The sequence below is a fragment of the Cheilinus undulatus genome, linkage group 11 (genome assembly GCF_018320785.1).
Source record: "Cheilinus undulatus linkage group 11, ASM1832078v1, whole genome shotgun sequence".
In the NCBI taxonomy this organism is placed as follows: domain Eukaryota; kingdom Metazoa; phylum Chordata; class Actinopteri; order Labriformes; family Labridae; genus Cheilinus; species Cheilinus undulatus.
This window is the reverse complement of record NC_054875.1, coordinates 30679946-30703412: the sequence shown is the minus strand read 5'-3', so window position 1 is coordinate 30703412 and position 23467 is coordinate 30679946. Positions and strand designations below refer to the sequence as shown.

At 38.2% G+C, this 23467-nt stretch overlaps 1 protein-coding gene across 2 annotated transcripts; it reads left to right on the top strand.

Moving 5' to 3' along the window:
* The first annotated feature begins 333 nt into the window (after positions 1-333).
* Positions 334-22914, top strand: LOC121517754 (MAP kinase-activated protein kinase 2-like). Of its 2 annotated transcripts, XM_041799761.1 has the most exons (11): positions 334-448; positions 663-782; positions 4968-5107; positions 7220-7284; positions 8249-8328; positions 12552-12678; positions 16012-16087; positions 16188-16312; positions 18369-18454; positions 18551-18625; positions 21590-22914. In XM_041799761.1, exons 2-11 carry the CDS (start codon positions 708-710, stop codon positions 21599-21601), a joined length of 861 nt encoding a protein of 286 aa, XP_041655695.1. In that variant the 5' UTR covers positions 334-448; positions 663-707; the 3' UTR covers positions 21602-22914. The 2 variants fall into 2 exon arrangements, with proteins under 2 accessions (XP_041655695.1, XP_041655694.1); XM_041799760.1 differs by having other exon boundaries at positions 362-782.
* The last annotated feature ends 553 nt before the right edge of the window (positions 22915-23467 follow it).

Sequence of the window (23467 nt, the reverse complement as noted above, 5' to 3'; positions counted from 1 at the left end):
GAGCCCACTTTTCATGTTGAGCTCATTGTTGAAAACATATGCCTCTCACTTATCTGCCATTTTGGAGTATCTGCTTTTCATTCACTTGCTTCCTCTTTCCCACTATGTGTCTCCAAATTAAAGCCGATCAGAGGAAGAAAGGTAACAGCCTGCCAACAGTGTTTTTTTTTTTTTTTGGGGGGGGGCTTGACAGCCCCCCGCCCTCTACTGTGCACGTCCCTGTTCAACCATTACAAGGTGACGCGGCTCCTTCGACCTCCAACATGCCAGCCCATAAGTTTTTAATTTCATACTTACTTATCTCTTAAGCGGACTCACACCCCCAGAATTCCCGTCCAAATGGCTAAACTCTGAGCCGATGTTAAAAGTGGAATCCTGACAGATCCTGTAGCTATCGCTGTGTGTGTGGAGACCTTCAGTCAGTGTTGTGAAGCCGTCCTAGCTAACGGTGGGCCAACAACATACACGAACGTGAGCTAAGCGTTAGAACTAGCTAACATTTATACTTTTTAGGTGTAAAACGCACCTGGTGGGATGGTCCGATGTTGTCAGCAGTCATGTCGAAGCAACACCAGTCGACTTTCTTGATACAACAGCAGCAAATTCTCGACCCTGCTCCCTGTTATCAATCTTTTGTGAAACCTTTGCATGATTCCCTTCAGATCAAACGGAATGAAATCACAGACGACTATACCTTGACGAGTCGTATGCTAGGGATGGGGATAAACGGCAGAGTGCTGGAAATATTTCACAAAGAGAGCGGGGGAAAGTATGCACTAAAGGTAAATATGCTATCCTATATTAACATAGTTTTCCTTACCAAAATTAGACGGTTGTAAGAAAAATAGTTTAAAATGTTATTAGTGTAAAACTTCATGTTAAATGCTGTCTTTACAAGCTGTTTTATAACTGAACTGATACAGCTATTACAAATAAGGTTTTATATACAATGGCAGTTTGCCCTAATAATTAAACAGTAGTTGAAACCTTCACCACTAAATCATAACCTTTCAGTTGGTAAACATAACAGAGCATGTGCTCTGTAGTAAGGCATAAATAATGTTTCATCATTGCGGGAAAAATATTTCATATGGGTTTGGCATCTTGGAGCGAGATGCCTGAAGGAGTTAAAAGATGTAGCGAATTGCAGTTCTGCCTGTCCAAATCTGGTTTGGTTGACATATTTAACAAACCCTCATGACCGCAAATTATAAGCCTACTGTTCTCTGTAAGGTCAGTGCTCCCTGTATGGTCACAGTGTTTTTTTTTTTTTTTTTTAGAGTTTAAGAGTTATTTTCTGCCCTGATTTTATACTATTTTCTTCATCTCTTTCTCCCCTTTTCCCCACATGCTTTCTTTGGCTTTTGTTTTCATTTTCTTACCAAGGCTGAATGCAGAATTTACAGCTTTGAGCAGTTATTTTTCTAAGTATATTATACTAGTCTGGTCGATTTAAGTAAAAATCCAAAAAGTATGAAAAATATGTAGGTTTGAAGTTGAAAATACCCAGGGTTGAAGATATTAATGTCCATATGATAAATTTATGTGTATACCTACATTTCCACAAGTTCATGACCCAGTTACCTGTCTACATGTCCTTGATCCGGGACACATTTTTCAAATCTTTGGGGGGAGGTTAACAGGATCAAAGCCTGGGTGTTGATGAAAAACAACCATCATGTGTTGATATTGTCTGTCTTTTGTCAGATCCTCAGAAGTTGTTAAAAAGAAAGGTTGAATCCATGATGATTAGGCTGTTCTAAGTTGAAGCTTAACTGATGCTCCTTGCTTATTTTTATACTTTTAGAAAGTTCAGTTTTCTCACAGTTTCCCTCTTTTAAGTCTGTATTTCAGCCAGTGGGAGAGATAAATATTACCTCACTGCATTCCTCCAGGAACAATTTGTCTCTCAGAAAGCATGTGTGATGTACATCCAATTACACAGTGCCTGCATTTGGAGTAAAAGGCCTTTACACTAAGTGCTGCCAAAGTTCAAGAGGTGAGGTCACAGCAGGAATCAGATGTGAGTTAGATATTTTCTGTCTTTGAATCCTGTAATTTTCTGGCATTCTTGCGATGATACACAACAAGAGGCTTTGTCAGGATCTAATTCTGTTTCAGACTATACATTATATACTGTCTACTTGCTTTGACCTCTGGCTTACTGTGTTGTCTTAGCGGTTGTGAAAGAGGAGGGTTAACTTTTTCTGCTGAAATGCTGCCAGCTAGAAACAGTGAAGAGAACATGCCTGTGTCTAAAAGTAGCAGCATGCAGAGGCCTCAGATGTCTGAGAGATTATAACTAAGCTGGGAACAGCAGAGCATACACTGCTTTTAGAAGTCAGTGAATATGTTTTAGAGTTTAAAATAGTGGAGTAACAAATGTAGGATAACTTTTCCTGGATTTTAGTGTGTTTTATTAAGTGATCATTTGCTTTTCTTCAGTGGTATTCTACAAAACCACATCTATGGCTTTCAGTTCTTTTGATAAGAAACAAGATGCACACACATAATCATAAGAATCATGGTTATTATCATGTAACTGAAGAGAAGAGCAGTATTTGTAGCTTTGACAGCCTGAGTTTGATTTGACGGGAACAAAAGATGAAGTGCAAAGAATAAAATGAATACATCCATCAGTTAACGTCTTCCAGGGCTCTCTGAACACCACTAAACCTTTAATCCGTCTCTTCATCATATATCTTAAATAAGTCATAAAAGCATATCCCATGACATTTCTCAGGTCTTTGAAGCAAGCGCTACAGATTGTATGAGGGAGACTTTTCAAGTCAGAGAAATAGTTGCTTCCAACATACCCCTGTAAATCAAAGTCCTCACAAAGAGTCTTAAGAATGTGAAAAATGACATCTTTGAAGCTGCTGCAAAGTAATGTTTTGAAATTTCACAGAGAAATGCAACTGGAATCCTGCACCTGGTTATTTGTTCTGATGTAAGATCAATAAAATATTGGCAGCATAAACAGTCTTCAGTTTGTTCTACATTCAGGATGGCATGACTGTCTCTATTGAATTATCTCTAAAGATGATAGGAGCTGTTTCAAATAGTCAATTGAATTATGTATGACTCCAAATAGTTGCTGTAATGAAAACAGGCATTGTTTACATATGCATCTAACAAATTAGATCATCTTTGCATTCCCCATGTGGCATAAATCATATCTAATAGTTTTTTAGTTCCTGCATTTAATCCCTAACACACACTAGATATGTTTAAAGGAAAATGAGTGGACTGCTCCACTGCTCAGGGGGATATTCCATCAAAGGAGCTAACAAAGGCTGAGCTTTCCTAAATTAACCTGACTTGAACTAGCTACAACTTCCACTTAAGCCTCAACTTGTTCCACAAAAGTGACTCTGGGCACCGCTAACTCCAGTCTGGCTTAAACAATCTGCCTGTGTGCTTGTGCATGGCATGTTTATGAAGCCCAGATTAATCGATAGTTGAAAAGAGGACACTAAATGTGAAAAAACATTTATTTAAGAGTTTTAGGAGGAAAGTGAACAAGTTTAGACCAAAAAAGGCATCATTTTCACTATTAACAAATCAAAGAGGATATTATTGTCGAGAAATGTCGGTGGATTAAAGGCATTTATACAATCCTATTGTGGCGATCCAGCAGTCACCTGGAGCAGGGAGTTCTGGGATTGCTTTGTGGGACAGAATGTGTTATTTTACTGTTCTATAATGTTCATGTGGCATTGCTAGTTTGCATTGCTTGATAAGTATGCATGTGTTGTTAATTAGTTTATGTTTTAGTGGAAAAATGTTGTACAAAGTGTGACACCATGAGTGAGGGAGTCATTGCTGCAGATTAGGCTGTTTGTATGCATCTCAGTTTAGTGAAACATAATGTAAAACTGCTCATACTTATAGGATATGTGCTCATGAAACTATTAAGATTAGTTTCAGAACCCCTCCTCAGCATGGCTTGCAACACGATATAGTTTGATTGTTTTAACAAAGTGGACATTTGGGTGACTAGGTAGTGATTGTGACTATTGTAGAAATATCTGCAAGATTAATAATCAGTCATATGCTTAAAATGAATTGACCTTCATTTGCTCTTTGTCATGGTAAATGTATTGCTGGAATTTGTTGCCTGTAAATATGTAAACAAGGTCAACAATACGCCCGGCAGAACCACATGTGGCGTAGCAGTTTCAGCCCCTTGGACATTTTTTGAAGCACAGCTAGACCTAGCTGGACAGTTAACGTGCTCCAGAGCAGGCTAGTTCTGAAGTCTGAAGAGAATTAAGTTTTAGAGGCTTGGCTTGCAAAATTTGGAAGTTTTCTTAAAATGCTCAGAATTGTTGAAATTCTTTTTTCATCTGGACTGCAAAAATTGATACAGAAGTCTCACCAAACAATAACTGTCAGCCTGTGAAGTTTGGTGTGTTTTTGGGGAGTGGGGTTGACAGTAGACTTGACAATTTTCATGTAATGATAATTGATGTGTATTAACTGTTTATTTTCATGGACAACTTTCAAAATCATGCGCTGCCTGTTTCTATAGCCCACTGTTATGACATTGAAACAATCAAGCAATTTCCCATGAAAGGATGCGTAGTGAATATCTTGCTGTGATTTGGTCATGAAACAAAAAAACAACCACCTTCTGCTTTGATTTTAACTATAATGTTAATCAGGTATATTCAGAATGCCTGGCTGAGGCATAGTGATATATATTATGTAAAGCCCCAGTGATTTTGTACTCTATCAGCACTCTTTAAATGTTTACTGTCCAATAAGATTGCTTGGTCCTATTTAGATTTGTACAATATAAATGGTAATATACAGTTGTCAACAAAGATTAGATTGTTTTTTTCTATTTGAACTCAATTCTGCTGAATTAATATTAATAATCATTTATTTAACCAAGAGTGAATTTATGACTACATTAAAATCTGAAATGTCTCCCTCTTTCTGACTTCCTGTGCTCCTCTCAGACACTAGAAGACTGTCCAGAAGCCAGACAGGAGGTGGAGCTTCATTGGAGAGTGTCCCTTTGCCCACACATTGTACCTATCATAGATGTTTACAAGAACCTCTGCCAGGGAAAGAAGTGTCTTCTTATCATCATGGAGTGGTGGGTTTTTCCACATGCACACAAATACATTCGCAATCAGAGCCAGTGATGCATGTGTGGTCTTAAAAATGGATAGCATGTGTTGATAGAAGTTCCTCTCTGGACGTTGTTCATCCTTCATGCTTCCTGGGAGTTGTGTCTCATATTAGTTGCTCTGTGGGTTGGTGGGGCCTGCTTTGTTTTAATGCATACCAACTGCCAAGAGAAGCTTCCAGAATACTTCAGGGCTACAGTAATAAAATAAGACTGAGTCTGCTTTTTCTAAAACATAATAAAGCATAATTAGAGAGAAACATACTGCTTTTTCTCTGCACAGGGAATTTTCACAGATGGCTGGTGTTAGATCCTTCAAGTAAAGAAAAATATGAAGACCATGGAAATGTGGTTAGCATCTTTTAGATTAAAATCTTTGGAAAAAAATACACTTGGCACTAAATATATGGTATATGTGTGCATGTGTGCAGTTTATTTGTGTGGAAATATCCATCCATCCATCCATCCATCCATCCATCCATCCATCCATCCATCCCTCCATTCATCCATCCATCCATCCATCCATCAATCCATTCATCCTGCCAGGTATCCGTCCAATCCCACATCGCCATCCATCCATTCAGTCATCCATCCATCCATCCATCCATCCATCCATCTATCTGGCCGACTGGCCTGGCCAGCTGTCTGCTATTTGTTTACACAACCTTTATTTGACAGGGAAACTTCATTGAGATGAAGAATTCCCTTATAAATAGTGTTCCCGCCAAGCCTTGCAGCAACACAATAAAGTTGATGACAGACAAAAAGCAGCCATACATACAAGCATCATGGTGCACTTGGACACGATGTAATTAAAAGAGCAAATATTTGTCAAAATTAAGCTACAATTATAGAAATAAGTATAAATGAGGCAGAACATGTACTAACAGACCTCAAAAGTCACTGAACTTCTTCTTAAAAGCCTCCAATTAGACCAGGTCTATAAGTTTTAGGTCCTTTGCAATTCATTCCAAGCAAAGAGAGCAGCATATTCAGATGCCTTTTTTCCAAGTTTTGTTCTGACCATTAGAAGGTAGGAAGGAAAAAGACAGAGAATAGCCTTTTAAATGAGAAAATGGCAGTGCATTTTTCCATTTGTGGACAAGGAAGACCATCTGACATGCTCTGAGTCTCAAAGCTGTGTGATACCGTGTCTAGAGCATGTAAGATTTGGGATGAGGTGTGCACTGATAACACATTACCATAGCCCAGCACAGACATAAAAGTGCCGGTAACTAGAATTTTTTTTGAGATTCAAAAGAAAAGGAGTTTTTGATGCTAAAAATAAAAAACACTCAGTTTCAATCTTTAACTTGTTACTAGCTGTGGAATATAAGGAGCAGAGGAGAGAGATTCAGCAATAGGAATACCAAGATGTCTGTAGCTTGAAACATATTTAATTTATACACCCTAAGAAGTGAAGATTGAGGGCAGGACTAGCTTAGACTTAGCACTTGATAACAGCATAACTTTTGTTTGATTGGTTTTGTATCTGGCTATACATACACAGAAAGAGATGATAAGATTAACAAGTAAAGATCAAGAGATATCAACAAAAGAATTTACTCATTTTTCACTCATTATGTATTCATCATTTTTATTGTTGAAAGACAAGCTTGAAAGAATTACTACGAGAGATTATCCATCCGAAAATTAAAAAAAAATATATAGTATATTTTAAATCTTAAATGACTTGTTATCTATAATATGACACAGACACTCTGGAGTTAGAGCACATCAGCATGGTAGAAAAATGTTCCCACAGCTGGACATGATATCATTAATGGAATGCCATGATTAAATAGTCCTGACTGTAAACTATGGATGAGTTATGATGAAAAAGTTCTTACTGTTCCAAGTATGTCATGCTTCAAGCTATTGCAGATTTGATCAATGGCTTTTTACTGAAAGAGCCAATCAGCAGTTTATTGTGTAAGGGTTCTTTTTTCCAGCTTTTTACATTTGCAGGTGGTGAATTGAATGGAAACATGTTATTTTTGTGTATCCTTTAAAAGGATTGTATATTTTGTGTTTTGGCATGATAGCTTTGCAATGTATTTCTTCTGCTTTTCTTTTCAGTATGGATGGAGGTGATTTACTCCGACATATCCAAGACAGAGGGGATCAGGCATTTACAGAAAAAGGTATCATTTATCATTCCAACAGACGGTAATGTCACAGCCCTAAGGATTTGAGTCCTTGTTGATTTGATTTACTTTTGCTTTCTGGCTGTAACAGTTAATGTTTTTTTGGGATTCTGTGGACAGCAAACTTTCTTTTCTCACAGTGCAGCAAAATAAGAATTTATTGTTTTGATAGTTTTGATGAAGTCAGACAATACTTGGTCTGTCATGCCATGAGAAATGAATTTGCTGACTTTAATGCATTCATGCTTTTCATGTATTAGCTGTAACCAAATGCACTTATCATATGAGGTGATTGTGGCTCAGTAGATAGAGTTGTCATCTCTAAAGGTTAGGAGTTAAATTCTCAGTCATATATTGATCTGTCCTTGTGCAACAGCTATCCCCAAGTTGCTCCCACTGCAGCATCAGTGGTGTGTGAATTTGTATGGATTTGCATGAACGGGATTATTCAATACTGATTGCCACAACATGTCAGCCACCAGTGTGTGAATGTGGAGTGTGACCTGCAAAGAGAAAAACACTTTATGTAATCAGAGGACTAGACAAGTTCCCATATGGCTGTGGTTGATTGAGAAGTAAACAACTAACAGCTTAAACTATTTCCCAAAAGGAGAGATTTCTAGAGCTGTTGTGATTCATTGTTGTACTAGAAAAAACAGTTCAAAGCATCTTAAATGCAATAACTTTAGCTCTTTTTTTGCCATTTCATGTATTAAACTTAATATTTCCTAGGTTTAGAGACGACAAACCTCCTAGACTTAGACTCCTTCCTATGAATAAAGACTTTAATCCTGCAGAGATTACAGGAAAGTGAAAAAAAACAGTCAAAAAGTTTGATATCAAGAAAGCTGAAAGGACTAAACATTCATGAAATGTAAAAATGTGCTGCTAAATACTATTTATTTTGAAACTTTCTACCAACACCATCATGTTCATCTCGTTTTACCTTTCTTTTTTTCAGAGGCCTCCGACATCATGAAAAGTATTGGAAAAGCTGTTCATTTCTTGCACTGCAATAACATTGCTCACAGGGACATCAAGGTAATTTATCAGTAAGAACATGAGTCATGACTCACATTAGTAGACCATTTTTATGCCAAAAACACTCAGTTTTTCCTCAGAATGTAAGACTGTTAAATGGCACTAGTGCTTTTTAAAAAAATATGTATTCAACTTCCTGTTTATGTTAAAGAGCCCACATTTGGTGTATAATAGTTGAATGAGAGAAAAACAACTTCTGTTCAAATTAAAATCAAATTGTTTTCATTTGTACTAAAACAATGTCTGGCAACTGAAGTAGGCCAGTTTGAAAGTACCCCAAATGGTAACAATTATTTAGTTCCTCAAAACAACTACGATAGTTTTCCTCATTTTTTTACTTGATTTGACAACCTAGACTTAACTTTACAAAGCAGATAGATTATCCAGCTGTAATGCCTGTCATCATTGCAGGTCTATCTTACAAAGCAGGGGTGTCCAACTCAGTCAGGCCGGGGGGCCGATTTTGCTCCAATGAGACATTCTATCTATCTATCTATCTATCTATCTATCTATCTATCTATCTATCTATCTATCTATCTATCTATCTATCTATTTATATATATATAGTAAGCACTAGGCACCCATCATGCCTAGTGCCTACTGTACAAGCCTGTGGGGGCAGTGCTATGATCTGGGGTTGCTGCAGTTGGTCAGGTCCAGGTTCAGCAACATTATGTGCCCAAAGAATGAGGTCAGCTGACTACCTGAATATACTGAATGACCAGGTTATTCCATCAATGGATTTTTCTTCCCTAATGGCACGGGCATATCCTGAGATGACAATGCCAGGATTCATCAGGGTCAAATTGTGAAAGAGTGGTTCAGGGAGCATGAGACATCATTTTCACACATGGATTGGCCACCACAGAGTCCAGACCTTAACCCCATTGAAAATCTTTGGGATGTGCTGGAGAAGGCTTTGCGCAGTGGTCAGACTCTCCCATCATCAATACAAGATCTTGGTGAAAAATTAATGCAACACTGGATGGAAATAAATCTTGTGACATTGCAGACGCTTATCGAAACAATGCCACAGCGATTGCATGCTGTAATCAAAGCTAACAGCAGTCCAATGAAATATTAGAGTGTGTGACCTTTTTTTTTGGTGGCAACTTTTTTTTTGGCCAGGCAGTGTATATATATACAGTTGCAAGAAAAAGTATGTGAACCCTTTGGGATTTCTTGCATTTCTGCATAAATTGGTCATAAAATGTGTTCTTATCTTTATCTAAGTCACAACAATAGACAAACACAATCTGCTTAAACTAATACCGCACAAAACAATATATTTTTGCATGTTTTTATTGAAAAACCCATGTAAACATTCACAGTGTAAGCTGGAAAAAGTATGTAAACCTTTGGATTTTATAACTGGTTGACCCTCCTTTGGCAGCAATAATCTCAACCCAACATTTCCTGTGAAAGTTTCTCTTTGAGGAAAATATTTTTTTTTTTCCCTCTCTCGACTGGCTTTGGCAAGAGTTTAATTGAGCAAGTGGCTCAGCTGTTAGTAAAGAATCATATACTAAGAGAGCAAAAAAAAGAGCACACTCCGAAAATAAAACTTCTAAAGCTTCTTACAGGCGATCAAAAAAAGACAAACTAGAGGAGCCAGCACTCAGATATATCCTCCTTGTTTAGTATGTTTTTAGGCAATGCAGTGTAAAATCCACAACGGACTCACGGTCTTCTTCAGTATGTGTCACAACCAGTGATGGGCACAAAACTGAGTTATTGTATTGTAAAAGTAACACGTTACCTTGAAGGGTAATTCAGGCATTACTTTTTTACCTTCAATCCTCATTATTTTGCGCATCACTTAAATTAATGTTGTGACACTGTGAGAGGAAATAACTCAAATTTCATATAACATTGTAGCCATTATCATCATGGTAGGAAGTGGTGAAAAAATAGAACTCAGTAGAAATGTTTCTAAACTTTTGACATTTTTAAAACATTCATTTCAAGTCAAGCATTTATACACCATTTAATAAGAATAAATAGCTGTTCTGCATTGACAGTGTACAAATTAAATTACAACTGCAGTGGACTCTACATTTGATATAGGAAGCAAGTCTTCAGCAGCACACCTTGCTATCAGTCTGTTTAGTGCTTCCTTGGTGACACATTGTGCAGGTAGCAGTGATTTAAAATCAAGCCTTGGTTGTTTGGATGGAGTGGCTCCTCCTTGGTCTGCCGAGCTACCTTCAGTGCAGCAGAATTTTTTTGTAGCCTTCCCCAGATCTGTACCTTGCAATAATCCTGTCTCTGACCTCTGCAGGCAATCAGTTTGACCTCATGGCTTGGTCTTTGCTCTCATATAAACTGTCAGCTGTTAGGCCTTCTCTAGAGCGGTGTTTGCCTTTACAGATCTTGTCAAATCAATTTAATTTTCCATAGGTGTACTCCAATTAAGGTGAAGAAACATCTCAGCAACAATCAAGAGAAATGGGAGGAACCTGAGCTACATTTCAAGTGTTGTTCCAAAGGGTCTGAATACTTGTTAGTGTGATATTTCAGTTTTTTGTTTTTAATGAACTTGCAAACAGTTCTAAAATTCTGTTTTCACTTTGTCATGATGGGGTTCCGAGTGCAGATTAACAAGAATTAAGAGGACTTTTTCTACTGTAGCATCAGCCTGCAACAAAACAAAACTGAAAAAAGTGAGCGGGTCTGAATAGTTTCTGAATGCACTGAATATCTCTTTCAATTCACATGCAATATTATTGATAATTACCTGTATACAATATTTTGTAGGCATTTGACTTTTCAATGATTACACTGATGTTTTACATACAAAATCCCCAATGAGTGCTGCAACCAGATGAGATATTAGAGATGATTAAAATGGCATTCTTGTCTGAAGGAAAGGAAGACTATAGAATAACATGCATCAGATCATACTGTAAAATGAGAGAAGGAAGAGTTAAATAGCATACATGCAGCTTCTAGATGTTTTTACCCCATCTCCTTATCTTTCTAAGATGATATGCATGTTTGCTGTTCTATTATGTCCAGCTACAAGGGGGCACTCCACTTATAAAAATATGCAGGTTTAACTTGAGATTTACTAAGATACATCTTAACAGTACACTGATAAAAATATTCAGCCCAATCCACTTAGAAAAACCTAGGCAACTTTTTGCATCAATTATTTTTTGTAGATTAGCCAGATTAATCTTTGTAAAAACTACGACTCTGTTTTAGTTCAAGAACAAAAAAAATCGAAGTGAAATTTACTTACATTTTCAAGTAGATTAAACAACACTTATTTTAATATTTCTTTGAAATACAATTTCAATTATTCTCAGCTTGTAAAATTGACCCATGATTAGTGAATTGTATAACTTACAATTCCCTCCTACTAGTGGTATTCATTAGAAACACCTGTAATGATGCTTACAAAGAAAGTATCTGCATTTGGTTCCAAACCGTCTTGATTTGCCTTAATCAATGTAATTATCAGAGAATGGTAAATTTTTCACCACAAACTTAAGACAGGCAGTCAAACTCATATTCAGGAAGTCCTGTCTTCACTCATGGTGCAAAAGTGTTGACCATCAAAAACAAGAATAATCCACCAGAAAGATGAACAAAGGGATCCCAGCAGTGATCTCTGTACAACATTCAACATCTTAACTCACCTGATCACATTTAAACATATTTAAACCCATATAAACGCTCTACCCTATGGCATCATGGGAAAATTCTGCCCACATATCGCAGATTTGAATCCGACCAGTCTGATCTATCATCACTGCCATGTCTTCAGTTATCTATTCCTGATCGTTAGAAAAGCCATTTATCACTCATTTGATATACCCACAATGCATCACAGGGGGCATTTATTCATGGATAGTGTAGTTTTTTTGTAGTTTTGAAACACAGAATGAAACTGAGTAGAGGTAACAAAGTCAGGCTTAGTTATGAAGATAAACTTTGAAAGATTGGCTTACATTACCTAAATTATTCTTATTTAGGAAAAAATTCACAATGTCTTCTATTTTTAACAAAAGAAACTGACTACAAAATTAGATTTACCTATGTCAAGCTTGAAACTTGGACTTTTATTGTTGATATCGAAGATCAAATTAAATTAAATTTACTTTTGCCCAGATTCATTTTTCTCAGTGTAGTGGAAGGTACAGTTTCTTTTTCTTAAGAAAAAAATAATGACCTAATTATGAAATGCAGAATTTGTGCTTCTATTACTTTTCTTTCAGCCAGAGAACCTACTTTTCACCTCAAAGAAGCCAGATGCACTTTTGAAGCTGACTGATTTTGGGTTTGCCAGAGAAATTACCAGAATAAACTCTTTAACAACACCATGCTTCACCCCATACTATGTCGGTAGGTCTACACAACATGCTATCTTGTGGTTACATATCTGGTAAACAAGATTAATTTTCCAAATGTACAGTAGTAACAGATGCATGGATTGGACCCAGTCATAACACTTGAATTTGTGCATTTTCCAACCCTATATGCCCCATCTGAAGGTCTCATTCGCAAAGTATATTGTGCTAATGAGGTTCAAGTGTGCCCACCCTTAAAAGTTTTGTAGCTTCATGCTGTGTGTTTTTGTTTTGCATCTAATAATGGGGATAATGAGGAAAGGGACACCCATCTCCCTCTTTTTTATAAAGTGAAGTCAAATTAGCTTGGCGACAGGGGCTGACTTATTGTGTTGTTTCCATGAGTTGGAGCTTTGACATGTACAGAAAGGAGCTGGCCGTGCAACCACGAGACTGATGCCCTGCTGCAATCGGTAACCAAAGCACACATATAACTTACTAATGAAAAATCTAGAGCGGAGGTCAGAATACACCATTTTTTTTTTGTCTGTAACAATGGTCACTATGTCAGAAAAGACAATCAAAGCATCATAAATTTGTGCATGACTTGACTGGAAGACATGACAGACTACACAGAGGTAAAGATCAGCCATTGCAACCAGTGTGATGACATTGGAAGGAAGAGGACCAGCCTAGACGACATATGAAAAAAGAATGTAAGCAGACTGTGTTTACTGTACTGGAGTTTTTTGGTCGATCCAAAAGTTACTATGAATTTTATGTTAGCTTGATGCTATGCTAATGGCAGGTACTCACCAGGCTGTTGAATTGTGTCTATTTCTCACCATTTATTTCTCTCTCTGTTGTTGTTTTGTTGGTCATCTCTCCATGACAGATCATAAAGGCATGGACATTGTTGTCAGAGCTCGATGAACTTTTCCTCTGTCTTGCCAAATCTCACGGCTCCAACTTGCCATTTATTTGTTTACATTGGTGACTGCTGTTTGTGCAGAGTAGCCTGACACACCTTGCATAGAATGAGTTTCACATTCATCTGGGAAAACTCCCATACAAAGGAATTCGGAAGGGCTGGACTCATGCCAAGGCCAGCTGGGAGAAGTGCAAAAAGAGAAGTGTGGTCCAGTTATGATAAAAGTGCCACTAATGATTAGCAACATCTGAGCTAATCACTAAATTGGCAGCAACCATTGTATATACCAGCTAACAGTACAAGTAAACCCTGCCTGTAACTATCACAACCTGATACCAAAGCAGGTTTGAAGAAGAGCGTAAACATCCTTTCTACAGAGAAAAGCTCTTAATGCTGTTCTTTGCTCTTCTTTTTATAAAGAAATGTGGTCCAGCTCTGATAAAACTGCAGCTATAGTATAGCCACATCCAAGCTGAGCCCGATTATACACGTCAGGAACAGCAAACACTCTTATAGTGTGACATAATCAGCGGCTCGACAAGACTAGCATGTCAGAATTTTTCTTTCATTGTTGCCTAGTTGGACACCCAGACCTGACATCAACGACATGAATTCTTACACCCAGAGCATTTTCTTTATGTCTTTCTGTCATCTTTTACCAGGGTGACATTATATAAGACCCTACTTTTTCTCCCTCTGGGGATTTATGTTTGGATAAGGTGATTTTCTTGACATGACATTCATACCTCAAGTTCTATTTGAAGGAGAGCCGGTCCATATTGTCCAGCTCTTGCTATATAAGGGAAAGTCAAACTTTTTCTGGTTTGTTTTTCTTCTATTTGGAGAAAAAGACTGCTGTTGCAGCTATGATTGACTCTTTGACCCCCCCCCCAAGGACCTTTGAACTGGCATACAGTCGCAAAGACAGTGGTGGCGCCACCATACAACGAGCAGTCAGGTCAAACTTGTTGTGTGGCAAGGGTGTCAGCCAAGATGGGTCGCGGTTTTAGTTGCATAGTCTGATATGGTGCATGCATGACCGACCAAAAAAAAAAAAAAAAAAAAAAAGGTGTAGTCTGAGCCAGCCTTTAGAGGAAAGGACAAAAATCAAACATGCTGGACTTTGTGTTGAGAGTTTGTAAGGTGCCTCAGATGTGTCCTCGATTGTTGTCTTCTATGACACACTAAACGGAGATCAGATGGCAGATTTATCGAGCTGGCAGGTCCCAGATTTCTACTACTGTCCGGTTGGGCTATAATCGCGCTGAAAATGACCTTGACTTAAGATCCTTTAGGTCAGTACAGTCCACAGCAGAACAGATTTTTGTGTGGCCCTGAAGCAGAAAGTTTAGTGACTGTATTTTTGGTTTAGTTTAGTTTCACCACACAGTTCGTCTGTTCTGCTAATCTGGTTGAGAGAGCTACGATAAGCCACATTGACAACAGAGCTTTTAGTCTTGATGTTACATCTGCCTTTTTTTTATATCAAAGAACTAGCTCAAACAAACGACCCCTGAAACATTAAATCAGCTTGATATCAACTATCACAACAGACTCAGGATTTAGTCTGTTTTGTATTACAACTTCACAGTTTGACCCCATGTCCCAACTGACGCAGGCAAGTTTTATTACCTATATCAAGCCAGTCAGTCTTCTAATGTAATGGAGAAGTTATCCAGCAAGTCATGCTTTCCCAATGCAATATTTAATGCATATTTCGGAAGAGAGGATTTCTTCAAAGAATGCACAAACATCAATTTAGACTGAAGGATAAATTGATTAGTGCTGGGTGGTCAAATGTCACAATGTCCTACTGTCTAGCATATTTTGTTAGTGTGGCATCCAAGCAGGTCTTGGAGAAAACTTCATAACATGTGGTTTGCATTTATCCACTAGACAAAACAGTTTGTGATAAGTTAGCGGACAGTCTCCCTCTACTCATAATGGGAGAGAGAAAGAGGCGGAATGAAGAGGAAGGAAGTGTTTTTTTAAGCACACAGGTGTTTGCCATTTATTTTTCTTTGATGAATTATGTAAATTCCTACGGGATTAAACCCTGTCAGTGAAAGCTTTTTCTCACCATAATAATTCCCATCACACACATTTTATGTCTACAAGAAAAGCATCTGGGAACCTCAATGATCAATTGATTCCTTTTTAAATATCCAAATTTAAATCGTTACAGTTTTCATGTGCTTCCAAGATCTCGGGCTGACCTTTTATTTTCCTGGGTTATCCCCCTGAGCCCATTTTGATGTCCTTATATGGATTTATAAAATTAAAAACTCTGCAGACTGTATGCATCGTGTGTAAACAGGTTGTGATGTTACATCTTTTATTACTGCTTTTACGACCTGGATGTTTTTGCCAGTTGTCTTTCTTTAAGAATCATTCTTTTGAAAATTCATAAAATGTGTAACACCAGCTATTTTTCTGTTTTATTTGATACTCTTGCAGCTCCAGAAGTCCTTGGTGCGGAGAAGTATGACAGATCCTGTGACATGTGGTCTCTGGGTGTCATTATGTATATCCTGTAGGTCAATCAATGTAATGCACTTTAAATTCCGCTAAGTTATTGTTGCTTGTAACTACCCATCTTGTTATCAGTTATTTCCTTTTTGTCATACACATAGACTTTGTGGATACCCTCCTTTTTTCTCACGCCATGGTCTGGCAATATCTCCAGGAATGAAGAGACGGATTTGTACTGGACAGTATAAGTTCCCAAATCCAGAGTGGTCTAAAGTTTCTGAGGAAGGTGAGAATGCATCTGAAAATGAAAAAGGTTGTTTATTTAATTGAATATTTTCATGAAAATTCTACTTTCCTCCACTTATGTCATGCTTTCCCTGCATGCTCATTCATGTTTCACCTGGATAGATTATAAAACACACAAAGCATAGCACTGGATACTGAGAGGGAACTTTGGGCTCAACAACAGCAGTAGCCATACTCAAAATGCTGTCTCAAACTAACTTTTTGTCAGCTTAACATAATGCAAAGAGGTGAGGCTGAGTTGGGCCTAAAATGTTGTGGCAAACAGCTACAGTATTCCTGCTTGCAGTAAATTCACCTCCATACAGCATATGCCAATAAAGACATGACCTACTGGGACCAAAGACTTTTTTGAACAAGGCTGCGCACATATTTATTGCTGCTGTCACAAAAGGCCCTTCAACATAAGTGTGTATGTGAATTTCAATCAGAAGAGACTTAATATATGTTTGACTATTCTTTATGAATGAAATGTGTAGTGTCTTTGGTGATTAGACTCTATAGTGATGACTCCATGTGCTTGAAGGGGTAGTGAGGCAAATGGCAGGAATAGGATAAGGGTGGTAGTGTTGATGAGGGATAAAGGATCAGATGAGGAGTAGACTTTTGAGAAGCTGGACCAGGAAACCAATGGTGTGGCTAGGAGGAGGAGATTGAGGTAGGCAGGATGAGATAAGCAGAAAACCTACTTATGAGGATCTGGACTAGATACTGGTGAACTGAATGGACATGGCTGGGGTGGATGTGGGTTGCAGCGTCCACACTGCAATGACAACTGACTGCAGGAGAAAGGATCACAGATTTAAAACATCACAGGTGCACAATGATTGGCCAAGTGAAGTTGAGTCTGAATCTGATTAGCTGAGACCTAAGAGAGTCCATAATCAGCTGATCACTAGAGTGGGACGAGAGGCAGAATGGAACAAGAATTGGTTAAAACCTAGTATATGGCTGACAACAATGACCTGGGATTTCTGTTGAAATGCCAGAGTAAATTGTGTATTTTGGAAGAGATATTAGTTTTTGGGGTGTGTAATTGTGCTGTCCCTTATGTCTATGGGTTGAAAATTGAAGGACCCTTAAAGTTTAAAACATAAAGCCCTGTTGGCAGGAAACAGCAAACCTGACTCACCAGATTGACTGAATATTTACAGTCATCTGGGAATGAGCCCACGGAAAGCGTTTGGGATGGGCAGGACTTTTCAAAAAATCTTCAGAAGGTGATAGGAGGAGCGTTCTGTCCGTCACATTCATGACGGGCTATCAAAGTGACAAATGACATAGTGCACATGCCCTAGTCTCGTCTAGGCCACCACTGCCTTAGATCATGAATGGCAGATCTTCATGTAAAATTGACGCCAAGGCCGCTCAGGATACATGCAAAAACAACTTCTGTGCCAAGACAAGCTTTCGCTGTGACTCTTTGTGCTTGTTTTAAAAAAACAATGTAGGCCAGTTCAGATTAAACTGCCACTTTCCTACAGCTTCATCCAAGCTAACAGCAACCGTAACAGCAGCCCTGGATACAATGGTAATCCCTACCGTAATGATCGCATACCCATGCCAAATCAGAGCAAGAGAAGAGCGAAAAAATCTTTTCTGTCATGGAAAGCTTTTAGTGTTGCTCCCTGGCCTTGTTTTTAATAAAGAGACGTTGTCCAGTTCTGACCAATGTGCTGCTGTAGCTGAATCCGAGCTAATCACTCCACCAGCAGGCATTGTATACAACCATTCGCCATTACGAGCAGCTTTCAGTTCAACTAAACCCCAGCCATAGCTCAACTAAACCCCAGCCACAGCTCAACTCTGTATGGTATAGCTCTGAAAGTAGAGTCACTCAGTCAGTCAGTCAGACACACACAGAGCCATGTGTAGGACTGACCTCAGTGGTCAGCAAAAAAGGGATATATGAATGAGTGGTGACTTATGAATGGGTAGAAACAGTCTCCCTGCTTAAACTTTTGTTCAGCTCCATTATTGTGGATTTTGTATGTGAACACACAATGATGGTAGTGCTGATGATAATTTTTCTATTTCAGCTAAACAGCTGATCTGCCACCTATTGAAGACTGAGCCCACCCAGAGACTGAGCATCACAGAGTTCAAAAACCATTCCTGGATAAATGTAAAAATCCTTCTTGTAGGATTTAATATACCGATAGTTTGAAAAGATATTTAGGAGGCTTGATTTTAGCTAATCAGCATCTTTACGCAACTACAGGGCTCAGTCAAGATCCAACAAACTCCTGCTCAGCCCAGCTGTGTGCTGAATGAGGAACAAGATGTCTCTGAGCAGGTAAAGTTTTGTGTTGGTGTGTTTCTATAAGGGTTTTTGCGTTAAGACATATGATGGGGTCTGACTATGAGTTTGTCTTGGACTGAACTGTCACTGTCAAAATATTGTATGCTTTTTGTATACCTGTTACTGTTTCTTAAATTAAAACCAAAGTCCTTTTTCACATGTACTGCCCTTAAAAATGTCTATAACATTTTCAGGACAGGTATGGAAACAGAACTACACTTTTCTAACCACCTGTCTTTTATACATGGGCATCAGAGACAAGTACTTTCCACCAGCAAACAAAAACTATTCACCAGCATCAAAAAAGAACAGAAACTTCCATATATGCTAAGTATGTGCAACAGTGTGCAAATGTTGCAGCACATTATTTGAGCTGTTGTGAACCTTTAACCCTAAAGTTAAATCAAGTTTTAAATATCAATTATCATACTTTTTGCTGTTATTATTATTATTATTATTATTATTATTATTATTATAATTTCTACATTGCTTTGACAATGAAACTGATTATGCAGTGCAAGTAAAGCCAATTGAACTGAATTGAATTGAACTGAATTGAATTGAATTAAACAGTTTAAGTTATGCACCTCACAGGTGGACATGTTCTCTGTTGAATGGGAGGGGGATGTCTCTGCAGGCAGCACATGACATTAACTCAGCATCTAACCCTATAAAAATAGTTTGTGCTTTCATATCAATGCTGTGTGTAAATGGACATGTTTAAAGTATTAACAAATAGTGGTAAAAAAAGAATGTATTGGCAAGCAGAGAGGAGAACATATCAGATTTACTACGAGAACATACTTGTGCCATTGCTCACCAGGCACATGATGCAATCGTCATATCCCCTGCTCATTAACTGGTAGTGAGTTTCCTGAATATTTCCCACTGTGTTCACACATCCACCCATCCCAACTGCAAGCAGGAAACATTGTAAACTAACAGGAAACTAAAGAGATTCTAAGCCAAGCTGAGGTGCCAGTGTTTCAATGGCTCAATAAAATGAGGTCGTTAACTACAAAGCCATTCATGTACACACAAAGGCAATTGATTAAAAGTTTAGGAATTATTTCCAGAATTGCATTAAAAATATAAACAGGGTTAGGGTTTATACCAAGATAGACTATGAGTCATGATTTATTTGGAAAAAACAGGCCAATCTATGTAAAAATAGACATTAACAGCCCCATATAGCTGGTATGGATTTTTCTTGTTTTATGAGCAAGTGTTTGACTATGAGATTGGCAGTCAAATCAGGCTCTATTAATGAATCTTTGACTATAAGTCTATTTTAGCTCACTAATCATTTCTGGGAACTTTCATATGCTTAGTATAAGCATCAACATATGCCACAAACTTTGTGGCTTATGCTTTGGCTGATGGCTGCCATTAGGGGGCCAGTGTCAGATGCCAGCATCCATCAGCCACATTCATCCCACCAACCTTCCACCTTGTTGCATAAATAAATTAGTGCATGTTGAACACCTATATTGGTTGTTCTTGTATTTTTGTTTGTATTTTGCAGTATTCTTAGGTGGAAAAGCTTTCTTTGTCAAAAAATATCTATTAAAAAAGCTACAAATGCTGGCCAGACTGGCATAATATGACATAATAGGGACCCTTGAGGAAATTCATTGATCACCTTTTCTGTTGTTGATTATTGTGACATGGCTAACCATGCAAGCTAGGATGAAAATTGCGATAAGCTTGCTATCATCATTGGCATGGATACATAGATGAAATTATTGTCATCACACAGATACCAAAAAAAGGTAAACTTTTAATACAGGTCTTCAGCATGTATTTTTTTTAGATATATAACATTAAGGTAAAGGCTAGTAATATTTGTGTGACAGACTGTTGGCATCTGGCATTGGCCACCAAATGGTGTGCCATTAATCACAACATAAGCCACAAAGTTTATGGCATACGTTGATGCCTACTTTCACATGGCACAGCCCTCCTTGTGGCATAGCACAAGCCACTGCTAAAATTTCTCTAATTGAGATCATTTTTTAAAAATATCAGGAATACTTTGAAAAACATTGCATCTTCATTATGTGTGATAAACTGTTTTTCAAAACTTAGGAGGAAATGACAATTGACTTCTTAACTCTGAGAGAGGACTTGGATCACATTGATATGAAAACCGCTGAAGGCTCAACCAGTCCTCTACTGATTAAGAGATGAAAACTAAAATCACAGCCACACAACCTCCGGGCCAGTCAAGTAAATGCTTTTTTAAGAGCTTTTGAAAATCAGTGGATAACTTCAATCATTGTGCAAATTTGTCTCACATGCGAAACAACAACAATCCACTAGAAACATAAGCAAAAATAACCCCAGCAGGGATCACTGCACAACAGGCAACATCCAAACTCAACAAAACACATCTAAACACTCTGCCCAAGGGCATGATGGGGAATCACGGCCACACATCCCCCCAGATTTGAAATTGCAACAAGCAGAGCTCATTTTGACTCCTCATAGTCTTAACACTGTCAAATAACTCTCAACATTGAAGACCGTTTCACTCAGAATGGAGTTAAAATTAAACACTGGGAGTTGAATATCAACTTTGAAATGTTTAACCCTGAGACATCAACACTCCTGTTTTTGCTGTTAATGGATGTGATGTGTAATCATTTTCTCTCTATGTGCTACTGTGTAGTCAACAGAGGTGGAAAAGTACAAGAGTATTATACTCAAGTCAAAGTACAGTTACTCTTGCTAAAATAAGTAGAAGTAAAAGTTCTGATTTCAAAATGTACTCTAAAAAGTACAAGTACCCAACACCAGTCAATTGCAGTAATTTCAGTAAATGTAATTAGTTACTTCCAACTCTGACAAAAACACACTGTTTTCAAGAAAATGCAGAAAATGCATCAACATTCACCATTACATTTTGCTTTTCTGTCATGGCTTTCTCAGGCTCATTCTGAATTTTTTTCTTTACAGGTATCAAACTAGACAAAACGCTTTCTCACTAAAGGCAAAGAGGGAAATGAGGATATGCATCCTTGAGAAACTGACTGACTTTTACCCGACCTAAAGCTAGGTCCCTCCCTCTCCACACCTCATGGATCCATCTGTTGGGTGGCAAAGTAACATTACATATACATGTAGCTGTTGTGTACTGTTTTGCACTTGGTGATGAAATAGGCATAAAGTTTTACTCTTCTCACCAGCAGGCCAATTATTCTGACAACAACAGAAGCATATCAAGTCTCTCGCAGCCAGTCTGGCCCAGTACTTTTAACTAGAGGAATTGACTTATTTCAAAGTAATTCAGCAGGGATTATTAAAGGTCATTTTCACTGAGCAGTCCAGTTTAGTTTGGTATGGTATGCTTATATTTGTTCCATTTTCAGAATGTGAAAAGGGTCCTAAATAGCTGACAAGCAGTGTCCATTTTTTTTGGTACCCTTCTGTAGGGGGTACCAAGCTTACCTATCCTAAATTGTGGAGTTACACACGTACATAATAGATACATGGAACAGGCTATGTTTAGATATCCTGTGGATTTCAAAAGAAAGTTATTATCAGTACAATATTTTTAATCAACAGTATCAGTGTGCAATACCATCCCTCGGATGACCTGAGAGATGCAGGGGTTCCTGGTGACTGTCAGTGATAAGAAGGTGTACAGGGAACTGGACATGAGAACAATTCCCAATGGTGGCATAGCCATTTGGCTTACAACGCCTCCCACCAAGTCAGGGTACGGGTGTCTGTGGAAACACAAACTATTTTGGGGTTTACCATACCAAGCCGGACTAAACCATATTCAGTCAAGCAGTTCCACTCATGGAAACCCAGCTCTTGAAATCAACTTACCGGAGGGGCAGCACAGTGCAGACTGGTGATGATGCACAGTCTGCAGTGCTCAAGCCTGCAGGGGTCATAACAGAGGGCACTCATTTCACACAGTGCCACTTTCATTTGAAGTTACTAAGAAATAAAGCTTGGATGGTATAAAACACCCTGATTTGATTGGTCGAAACTTCACAATGGATGGGTGGATGGATATTCTGTATAATGAAGCCTAGCCTTAGTTTATGCAAGACACGGAAGTCATACGCCCAGACATGATCAGCTGATGGCTAGCTGATCCTAATTATCACCTCTCAGATCTCCTATTCAGATTCATACTACTATAGATTAATTGCTTTTTAACTAATTTTGTAGTATTCAATATGCATTGTCATAAATGTTTCTATCCATATGGGGGTTTCTAGCCATGCCCTCCCTGGAAAGCCAAAACATGCTGCTGGACTAACCTAGGGAGCATCTTTAGAGCACAGCCTTCTCCGCCAAGTAGAACTGTATATCCATTTTGCAAGAAAATGGTTAAATGTATGACAAGAGTGTTCCTGTAGTATTCCATATGTGCACTATGGCTACTTCCTGTGATCTATTATAGGACAAGACATTATCAGCAGCCACGCTAGTGAGCTTTGTCAGATGACTGATAGTTCTTATTTGCTCTCTGTCTGCTGTCATTGTATTTTAATGTTTTTCCAGTTCAAAAACTTTTTTGAAAGCTTTTTTGCCTCAGGAGAAATATAAGAACCTTTTCAGCATAATTTCTATCTGTGTGAAGAGTGACCCTTGCCAAAAACCACACTATTTGGTTTTCATGCTAATGTGATGCCACAGGGGATACTCTGTACCACAGAACAGTGGTTTCTTTACACACTGTAGTAGTGTAACTACTTTCCAACTTACCATGTTGAGCAATATTCATGCTTGTGATGTGTATGAGATTGGAGATAATTACATTTGATTGAGGAAATGAAGCCACTTACTACCATCTGCATGCTTCTGTGGCTTTGA

Bases quoted from the DNA above. Each gene is read 5' to 3' on its own strand.
- LOC121517754 (XM_041799760.1), top strand. From the start codon at position 543: ATGTTGTCAGCAGTCATGTCGAAGCAACACCAGTCGACTTTCTTGATA. The intron at 5,108-7,219 runs GTGGGTTTTTCC...TTTTCTTTTCAG, and splicing joins CTTCTTATCATCATGGAGTG to TATGGATGGAGGTGATTTAC. The intron at 7,285-8,248 runs GTATCATTTATC...TCTTTTTTTCAG, and splicing joins TCAGGCATTTACAGAAAAAG to AGGCCTCCGACATCATGAAA.